A 10,402-nucleotide genomic window follows, 5' to 3' on the forward strand; every position below is an offset into this window, starting at 1 on the left:
GAGCCGAGCGGACCTCAGCCGGAAGGGCAGCGTGGACGAGGGGGTGGCAGAGCTCGTGAGGCTCCTGAACGCGCAGGAGCAGTTCTTCACCACCAGCTCGTGCGCGGGCCGCGTCGTCCTGCTGGACGGGGTGAGGCCCCTGCGACCGGCAACGCCCGCCTCGAGTATGGAACCCTGGGAGCCCGGCGCCCACTCGGGGCAGCGCCCCATCCGGCCCGAAACCCTAGGAGCCCGGGTCGCACTCGGGGCAGCGCCTCCTCCTGCCCGGAGCCCTAGAAGCCCGGGCCCACTTGGGGCTGCCCCCTCCCTCCCGGACCTCTGGGAGCCCAGGGCCCACTCGGGGCAGCACCCCGTCCCGCCCGGAACCCTAGAAGCCCGAGGCCCACCCGAGGCAGCACCCCGTCCGCCCGGTACCCTAGGAGCCGGGGACCCACTCGGGGCAGCACCCCGTCCCGCCCGGAACCCTGGGAGGCCGGGACCCACTCGGGGCAGCACCCCGTCCCGCCCGGAACCCTGGGAGCCCGGGACCCACTCGGGGCAGCACCCCGCCCCGCCCGGAACTCTGGGAGGCCGGGACCCACTCGGGGCAGCACCCGCCCCGCCCGCCGGCGTCTGTCCTTCTCGGGTGGTCTCTGCCTCTTAATTGAGATTCGGAGCGGAATCGGCTCGGGGCTGGCAGGAGTCGACCCTCTTGGTCACCGGGGATCTTCCAGGAAGCCAGATTCTGGTCCTCCGGGTCCAGGTGACCGCCGCGACCCGAGCAGCTCTCCAGATCCCGGGTTGGGCCCCCTCCCCCTCGCCCGCCCCGCGGCTCTGGAATTTCTTCCTGGAGACAAATGCCATCGTGGGTCATCCCGGGCGGCTCGACCTTTCTGTGAGCTGGAAACAAAGTCCCCAGGCCTCCAGCCCACCGAGCCAACCCCAGAAAGCCCGACCGGGAGGTGGCCATCACCCGGTCCCGCAAATCCCCGCTGTCCACGCGCCCTGCCGGTCAGTCACTTCGTAGCTGCCCGGGTTGTCAGATCGACTGGTTGTATTGCTGTGATTTTGTCCCAGTAACCCTTGTATTAATAAGTCACGGCCCCACCGTGCCAGCGTAGCGATGCTGGTGGTGTGGACAGGAAGAGAGGTTGGGCGCCCCGCCCGCCGGCCCCCTTTGGAGTCAAGCCCCAGGTGGCCAGCGTTCCTCTTAGGGCAGAGATGGTGGCACTGGCAGTAAGAACTGGCTGAGAAACAAGACCCAGCGCCACGCGGGCGGGCATGGGTCTCACCCTACAAAGCGTAACGTCTCCGTCAGCAGGTGCCTCTTTCTTCTTTTTATTTTTTTGAGTCGGAGTCTCACTCGCCACCCAGGCAGGAGGGCAGTGGCACACTGCTCCCGGCCACCGCTGTCTCGGCCTGCCCGGCTCAGGCCTTCCAGGTAGCTGGAACGTCAGGTGTGCAGCACCATGCCCAGCTAGTTTTCCTGATTTATTGTGGAGACGAGATCTTGCCATGTTGCCCAGGCTGGTCTGGAACCCGTGGGCTCAGGCCGTCCTCTCGCCTCGGCCTCTCAGAATGCTGGTGGCAGGCGTGAGCCAACACACCTGGCTTGCAGACGTTCCTTTTTTTAATGAACCTGGCGTGCTGTGGTTTACTTTCCAACCTGACTGTGGCATGCCATCACGACAGCCAGACCCCCCTGTCTAACTCAGGCTTTCCCTCATGCTGACTTCAAATCTTTAAACGAAGCTTAGCACTTTCAACCCGTTACCAACTAGAGAGACTGGGAAGCCCCCACTTTGAAATGTCCCATTTTTTCCATCTGACCGATGGATGCCTTCCATGTATTGATTGGTGATTTCACCTGCAATTCCTGTTGTCTTAAAATGTATTAAGACCCAACTGCAACTTGACCGCCTTAGGACCACTTATTCAAGGTCTCTTGGATTTGTGTTTTCTCGGGGCCACGGTCACTCATGTTGGCTTGGAAGAAATCTCTTTAAGATAGTTTACAGAGTTTGGTTTTCCACTAACGTTGCAATGGGCATACTGGGGTGTTCACTGCATGTTGACTTACGTTATTTTCCATTTACTGTGGATTGGTCGAGATGTAGCCTTCCGCAAATCGAGGGGTATCTGTACAAGTAGTGCCCCTTATTGGCAGTTCTAGTCACCCATAATCAGGCGCAGTCCAGAATTATTTACTGGGAAATTCCAGAAATGAATAATTCATAACTCTTAAAGTGCTCGTGGCTGGGAGGAGTGTGATGAGTCCTGCACCAACCTGCTCGCTTCCGACCAGGAGGTGGCCATCACTTGGTCCAGCGAATCCCTGCTGTCCACTCATCCTGCCCGTCAGTCACTTCGTAGCTGTCCGGGTTGTCAGATTGACTGGTTGTAGTGCCGTGCTTTTGTTCAAGTAACCTTTGTATTAGTTAGTCACAGCCCCACAGTGAAGTGTGTCGATGCTGGCGGCGCGGATATGCCAAAGAGAAACCGTGAAGTGCTTCCTGTAAATGAAAATTCTTCACTGAATTAGGAAAGGGGAAAAAATTGGATGATGGGTGGCTGAGCTCTACGGCAAGAACAACCCTTCCGTCTGAAGTGAGGAAGAAGGAAAATGAAATTCACGCATGAAGGTTCTGGGCATCCGCGGGGCTTGACTGTGTCCCGCGAGGGCAGGGAGGGCTGCCGTGGCCGGGGACAGTGGCCAGGGCCTCGAGCTCTGGGGTGATCTGCTCAGACCCGACGCCAGTCCTCAGGAGTGTTGGCCGTGTGGCCTCAGGAAAGGCACCTCAGCTCGGCTCCTTCCTGTTCCGTGAGTGAGGCTGTTAAGAGTCTCTGCTGTCCAGGGACTCTTGGGGAGGAAGTGGGTAACGCACTGGAAGCATCAAGCACGGCGCCCGGCTGTTGAGTCCTGTGGGATTGGCTGTGTGTCCACTTCACTGGGAGTGGGATTCCGAGCAGGGAAAGCACCATGTCCCCGGCCGTCCTTCCCGTCGCTGCTGGCTGATGCTCTGCTGCTCTTCCAGGGCCTGTTTGTCTCTGTGCTGCTCCCGCAGCCTCCGGAGCTCTGGCACCCTGGCCCGCGTGCTCCTGCCGCATTCCCAGCGCCACTCTCTCGGGGGCTTTGTGGTGGTTTTCCAGCAAGCCGCTTCACCACGCCGTCTCCAAGCCCCGTTCCTCTCTGTTCACGGCTCCGCCTTCCTAAAGCGCAGCTCGGTCACACGCCTGTGCTGAAACCTCCCCTTACCTCTTTTTCCACAAGGAACACTGTCTCCAGCACGCCTTCCCACCCTGTTTTCTGCTACTTCTCTTCATCTCTAACTAGTTGCGAGAACTGACTATTCCTTCTCATCTTGTATGTATCAACCTTTGCTCATGTTTTCTTTTTCTTCTCCCTGAAATGTTTTCCCATCTCCCTTACCTGAGATGTGATTCCCAAAACTCTCCTCCCATTTGAACACACTCATGCATGCGACCCAGTTGGAAGTAGTGGCTACTTCTCCTGAATGGGCTCAGGACTGTATCTGAACCTCTTTTCATTTTTTATCCTATGTCTTGTATTATGTTGAGTCTGCCTTTCTTTCCAGTAAGGATTTTGAGCAACTTACAAAAAGGCACGGCGAGACAAAACAGGAAGCGGTGAAATCTGGGTAAAGGGAAGATAGATAGGGTGAAGACAGTGACAGCGTTAGTTCCCAACTCGTGCCACTAGATCCTGCGAACTTCCTGGGGATGGGCCACACACCTGGCTCTGGGATTAGAGCGGCCAGCACAGGACCAGACACACAAGTCACCAGTGTCTTACGGGGAAGACGAAGCCGTTATTCGGGGCATGCCCAGTGCTCCCTGGTTCCAAGGCCAGATGGGAGAGTTTCCCGTGAGCCCACGGTCTGTCACTTTGTAGTTGTGCAGTGATCTCTGACCGTGTGGTTTCCCGCATCCTTCCAGTGTCTTTGAGGGTCGGGCCTGTGTGTACCCAAAGTACCCAAGAAAACTTTGCAAATAAACATTTGACCCGAAAGTTAATGTTAAAAGGTTGCCTTCTTGAAACCTCGGCCTTTCAGTCTTAGCTCTGCCCTTGAGCTTCGCTGAAGGTCACAAATCGATGCCTCTGGGATCTGGGGGGTATTTAAAGGTGTGCACAGAACAGGCAGCGGAAAAGAGTGGTGGGTCTTGCGTGGGACTGGAGCAATGCCGCCCTGCAAGAGGAATTGAAATTCTTTCAAAACGAGTCTTGTGCTGGCCAAATAAGCCGGCTAGGGTACAACTCAGGTGCTTCTGTTATACTGCTTGTACTAATTCCTTTTCCTCTCACAAAACCACGACCATATTTCAGAAAATATTAAGTATCTTGATCTTTCAAATATTTTCTTTCTGTCTCAAGTTATTTGGGTACATTTTTTTGTTTTAGGTCAACTTTACCTCAAAGCATTGTTTTCAGTAATGTTTAAAAGTCACAGTTTGGGATTATTAAAGAAAACCTACAATATGCGATACATTGTACTTACTGTTTTTGCAAATATTATGTAATTGACTTAAATCATTATTTGTTCTTTTAGGGTATAAATGGTTTTGAGGTTCAGAAGCAAAACTGTTGCTGGCTGCTGGTTACACACAAACCTTGTGTAAAAGATGATGTGGTAAGTTTTCATATATAAATTTAGAAATAAACTTTTAAATTCACAGTTACTTTAAATACATGTGAAAAGAATAGAAAATGCTAGGTGATTTATATACATAATTGCAATGGCTGAAGATTATAAAACCCAGAGAGCTTTCATTATAGTGGCTTTTCTAGGAGATGAAAGTGGGGGGGGGTGAATATGTATTCAAGCATGACTCCTCTCAACAAAATGCATCCTCTTGGATGTGGCAGAAAGTTCATGAGCGTTGGACACATACTGGATCTGAATTTTGAATTGCAATTCTGCCATTTGATAACCCTGTAACCTGGAACAAATTATAGAAGGAGAAGGAATTAGCACTATCTCTGTATAACCAGCTTTACTGATGTAAATAAATTACACATTGCTTGCCCGGATTGCGTCTTGAAATCTCCGTATCTGTGCTGGGTTATTTAGTTTCCTAAATTAAAGCTTTGAGATGGATTCATAGACGTTTGTATTTGCCAGGCACTTTTCATTCCCAGGGAACTTAGAGATCCAATTCTGTCTTAAGCAAAAAAGAGCATTTGTGAAAGTGGACAGGACCGGTGGAGCTAGCTTCAGAGCTTGCTGGCGCAGGTGCTCGGCTTCGTCTTCAGAGCACGCCCCGTCTCCGCCCTTGGGGCCGGAGCCCTCTGCCATTTGCCCTTGTTCTCTTCTGCTGCCAGTGACTTTCGTCTTCATTTTCATTTCTCTGGGTGGGAGGAATGATAACTGCCAATGGCCCCAGCAGAAAAAGACTTCCTTTTCCTAAGATTCATTTGTCAGTCCCAGAGAAGGACTCTGAGTTGCCTTCCCACTTAGACCAATTGGTTTGGTGAGTGGAATGGAATAAAATCCTTGATCAGACGTGACATAGGCACTTGGCACTTCTGATATTCTGAGGGGAGGAGGCATCAGCGACAGTCTCCTGAGTGACAGTCCTACTAAAGTCACACGGTATGAAGGAGGGAGGATGCTGCCTGGGACGCTGGGCAGGCAGAAATGGCCACTGTCTGTGCAAATTCCAGCTCAGACAATGCTGCATGTTCCCCTCGGTGGTCAGGCTGCACTGCAGATGGACGGCAACACGCATGCGGCCAAGGTCCAGAAGCACCAGTGCCACCCAGGAAAGAGGCCGTGCATGACCCAAGGTCACTAAGCAGGAACACGGACACTAGGCTCAAGCGTGTGACCTTGGCCCCCACGGGGGAGAGAGACCCCACACAAGATCCAGCTCTTCCAACATGTCCGGCCCACAGCTCAGATCCATCCCACAGCTGACGAGGGCAGCGTGACTGCATGCACCCACTCGGGGTTGCAGTAGAAAGACTCCAATCCTTGCCCGATGGGATCTGAAGTACAGAAAGCTGGGGACATCACAAGGCCGGTGACTCACACATAGCTCAACAGTTTCAAGGCAAGGGTATGTGTGCTCCGTGCAGAAGGAACCGGAACACACTGGCTATGCTCTGAGCTCCTGGTGTGCAGGGCCGTTTGTGGGCTCGCTAGTGCCCCCATAAGCGCAGGTGTGGGAACCCAGGTGATGTCGGGCTGTGCTCAGCCTCTTCCTTCATGTTAAGTGTGTCTCAGCCTCCAATGACAAAGAATATAAACAGCCCTCCAAGATTTACAGGTTTTCTATACTGCGTTCCTTAGTGAAGAGAGTACTAGGGAGTTAGAGCAGTAGTTTACAAGGTATGGTTGCGGAGAAGGGTACAGAGGCTTTTGGGAGAAGTGGAAATTGGGCCTTTTAAGAAAACGGGCCAATGAGTAAGGTTTTGGTGAAAGAGAACCAAGAAAGCAGAGGAAAATTTGCTGTAGAAAAAGCACGCTGAGTGCTTCTGGAGATTTCTAAGCAAGCCTGAACTTCTGTGGGGGATAAAGGGTTCCAGAGGGACAGGTGAGCCCGCGTGTCTGATACCTTCGCCCTTTGTCGATCTAGACACAGGCTCTGAAGAAGGCACGTGGCGAGGTTGTCCTGAAATTCGAGCCATTTGTCCTTCACGTGCAGTGTCGGCAGCTGCGGGACGCGCAGATTCTGGTAACGTTGGTTGGGATTCTAGGGTGATAGGTATGTGGGTGTGTTTGATTTCAGGCTGTCCACCTCCTGTGAATATTCATGAGTTAGTGATTGGTTCAACTAGATTTCTGTCTATTCGTCTGTTTTTGCAACCTGTGTATTTCCTTTTAGTATCAGGTAAAAAGAGTATCTAATAATTCCCAGCAGAAGAGGACTCCCAAATCGCGCTTCCTGTTTTCTTCCGTAACCTTTCTATTTATAAATTTTACTCCAATTGTCTGTTTGTTTTGCTTGCCAAACTTGGATTAAAAAAATACCATGGAGCTACATGTTTTAATTGTTTAAGGAATATTTTACTTTTTTCATCATTTAAATGAGCATCACATAAACATCTATTTGGTCTTGATTCTGTGTTTCATCTCTGTCCACTTGTATACTTCTCAAGTGTTTATCCATAACATTAAGTTGCATTATAAGCCTTCATTCGGCACAAATGCACGGAGTCCTGATGTGTCAGGCACAGGGCGCAGTGAGGAGCAGAGTTGGAGACTAGCTTGTTCCTCCCTCAGGGCTGGGAAGCAGGACTTGTAGGAAGGAGGAAACAGCCTGTGATAGAGAACAGCATGGAGGGAGCCCACCTGAGGACAGGCTTCTCTGGAGGGCTTCTTTAAGCTGGGTCTTGAAGGAGCAGACGGAGCTCGACCCATAACTGGGAGAGGGAACCTTCTGGGCTGGTGGAAAGGACATACGCTGTTTCCCAAGCACGAAGGAGCTTGGTGTGTTTGGCGAGCAGAGAGGAGCAGAGAGGGTACAGCACGAGAAGGAGGCTGGGCTGGGTGGTGAGAGCTGTGCAGACCAGGACAATGGGCTTGGGCTGCTTTCTGAGTGCATGCAGACCTTCGGAAGGGCCAGGGATAAGCAGAGGGTGCTTCGTGGGTCTGTGCTGTGCTCCAGTGTAGAGAGCGGACAGCAGCAAGTGGAAGCTCCATCAGGAGTCAGTGGCGACCTGAGTGGGACTGTGGCGAGGGGATGGCGTCAAAGCAGCTGAGAAGGAACAGACGCCACTGTGTGTCAGCATTTGAGCCGGCACACTGAGAAGGGTGCCTGCAGGACAGCAGAGGGGGAGGGGGAGGGGGCGGACGAGTCAGAGAGATGCCTCGGGTTGGCCAGAGCCCTGGCACGTGGTTGCTGTCCTGTACCCAGGTGGGGGGGCAGAGGTGAAGGTGGGATCAAGAAAGCGCATCAGACGCTGAGTGTCTGCTAGAGTCGCCATGGTGAAATGCCACAGCCAGGGTAGTGTGAACAACAGAAGTGTATTTTCTTGCCAGGTGTGGTGGCTCACACCCATAATCCCGGCACTTTGGGAGGTGGAGGCAAGAGAATAGCCTGGGCAACTTGGAGACCTCATTGCTAAAATAAATTTAAAAATCAGCCAGTCGTGGTGGCTCATGCCTGTAGTTCCAGCTACTTGGAAGGCTGAGGTCAAAGGATCTCCTGAGTCCAGCCGGTCAAGAATGCAGTGGCCGTGAGCATGTCACTGCATTCCAGCCTGGGCATCAGAGTGAGACTCCAACTCAAAAAAACGTATTTTCTCACAGTTCTGGAGCCTGGAAGGCCAAGGTCAAAATACCAGCTAATTGGTTTCTCCTGAGGCCTCTCCGTGGCTTGCAAGCACCTGCCTGTTCCCTGTGTCCTCTCACGGCCTCTTCTGTGTGTGTCCATCGCAGGTGTCTCTCCTCCTTCCTGTGAGGACACCAGTTCTGTTGGATTAGGGCCCCACCCTTACGGTCTCACCAGACCCTCATTATCACCTGAGAGGCCTCGTCTCCAGACATCGTCACGTTGGAGTTTAGTGTCTCAACATAGGAATTTGAATCCCTGTGGTCACAATTCAGTCCATAACACCTAAATGAAAACTTCAGATAGGTATGTAGGGGGAAGTCTGGGCTGAAGGCAAACACTGGAGAGACACAGTACACAGTTAGTGTTTGGGGCATGAGCCTCAATCAAATCCTCCCGTGGAGAAAGTGCCAAAGGCAATGAAAGAGACCTGAGGAGCACAGGCACTTGGAGCTGTTCCCCCAAACACGGCAGGTAATAACCCCGTGGCTCACGGCTCTGGTGCCTGTTCCACCCCTGAACTTTGATCTAACCTTATTTTGCATCTCATTATACCAGACCACACACAAAACAAAGTAACCTACAAAGTCACCCTGATAAGATCATGATGTTTGTGCCTAAAATGCTTTTCTCATATTATTTCAATGACCTTTTTTAGGGATAGAAAGGACACTAAAATAATCTCTGTTCTTACTTAGAAAAGACATTTCTGTCATTTAAGAGAGAGATTTTGTTTGTTTTGTTTACTTGTATACAGCATGTTTTCAAGAATGGCAGGTTTATGGAAACAGTCACTAGCCAGGTGTCTCTGTTGCTGAGTTCTGGTTTACTCTTTCTCCGTGACATTTCTATCGTTCATACTGTGTATTTCTAGTAGGAGTTTAATTGAAGTCACCCTTAAGCATAGCTCATATTGGTTAGCCAGAAAGCCTTAAGATGTTTTGGGTATGTCTGTTTCTGCAGTTTGTAGAGCTTATGATCTGATTAGTGGTAGTATCAGATGATCATCTGACTAGTATTGGGTATTAGATGATCTGATTAGCGATGGTATCACAATTTGACAAGTTGTATTTTCTTACAGCATTCAGCGGCAGTAGATTCTGGTTTCAGGAACTCTGGCATAACGGTGGGAAAGCGAGGAAAGATTGTGCTGGTAAGATACCTTTTTGCCAAAAGCAAGTTTTGAGTGTGACGTGATTCAGAGGGTCGAGTCACCTAATTAGGCTGTGCCTGAGACGCTTGCCTTCAGTGTCTCCTGACCAAGTCTCCCGGCCAGGCCCTCGTTCAGAAACCATCAGTGGTGGCTCCTTCCTACGGGGCCGCGTCCCGAGTTTAGATCGCTCCGGAGGCCTCACGTCGGCCGCCTTCTCCATGCACTCTTAGCCTCACTCCTGACTCTGTGGCTTCCCCGCCGTAGCCAGTCGAGGCTCGACTTCATGAGCGCGATGACGTTGTGGAGAGTCACAGGTGGGGGCTCCGAGGCCTCTACGCCCACTCGAGCAAGCTCCCGGTCCCTCAGGGCCGGCTGTCTCAGCCACGCCAGGTCCAGCCTGCGGGGGCCGGATCCCACTGCGCCCTCTGGTTGGTGGACGCGAAGGCTGCGGTGCGAACCCAGTTGGTTGTGATGGATGCTGCGTGGTTTGCAAAGCCAAAAGTGTTTGCTCTCTATCCTGTTACGGAAATGTCGGCTGACCCTGGCCCAGAGGGCCTTGAAGGCTCCTTCTAAGACCGACCTTTCTTTCGTCCCTTCCTGGCCAAGCTCACCCTCGTCATCTTGCCCTGTTCTCATCTCCGGTGGCATCCACTGTTGGGCCTTGCGTGTGGTGTTTGCTCTCGGGCTGTCTGGCCTAGCTCACCCTCTGTTCTAGCTGGCTAGACGCTCCTGTCCTTAACAGACAGCCTGCTTCCCGAGCAGAGCTGGATGACAGCAGGCACCTGCGAGGCGTGCCGGTCCTGGCTTGTGTCCCCACCTCCACTGGCCCCCGACTCCATCTGGCGGCCCCAGCGCCACAGGCCGCGCCTTCGCCCTCCTCTCCTGTGCTTCCGTTTTCGGCGAGTTCCAGGTCCTGTCATGCCGCTTCCACCCAGGCCTCTGGGCCTGCCGCTCTCAGCCCTGTCAGCCCCCCCC

At 52.6% G+C, this 10,402-nt stretch overlaps 1 protein-coding gene across 1 annotated transcript in view; it reads left to right on the plus strand.

The window, feature by feature from the left end:
• The window catches only part of TYW3 (tRNA-yW synthesizing protein 3 homolog), a 25,002-nt gene that overhangs the window by 1,866 nt on the left and 12,734 nt on the right, over positions 1 to 10,402 (plus strand). The window contains exons 3-6 of the mRNA XM_021708551.1: positions 4 to 130; positions 4,548 to 4,628; positions 6,577 to 6,675; positions 9,356 to 9,427. Of these exons, the coding sequence (XP_021564226.1) occupies positions 4 to 130; positions 4,548 to 4,628; positions 6,577 to 6,675; positions 9,356 to 9,427 (379 nt within the window). The remainder of the gene's footprint in view (positions 1 to 3; positions 131 to 4,547; positions 4,629 to 6,576; positions 6,676 to 9,355; positions 9,428 to 10,402) is intronic.

The sequence above is a fragment of the Carlito syrichta genome, unplaced genomic scaffold (assembly GCF_000164805.1).
Source record: "Carlito syrichta isolate Samal-C Ts95f unplaced genomic scaffold, Tarsius_syrichta-2.0.1 Scaffold142905, whole genome shotgun sequence".
Lineage (NCBI taxonomy): Eukaryota > Metazoa > Chordata > Mammalia > Primates > Tarsiidae > Carlito > Carlito syrichta.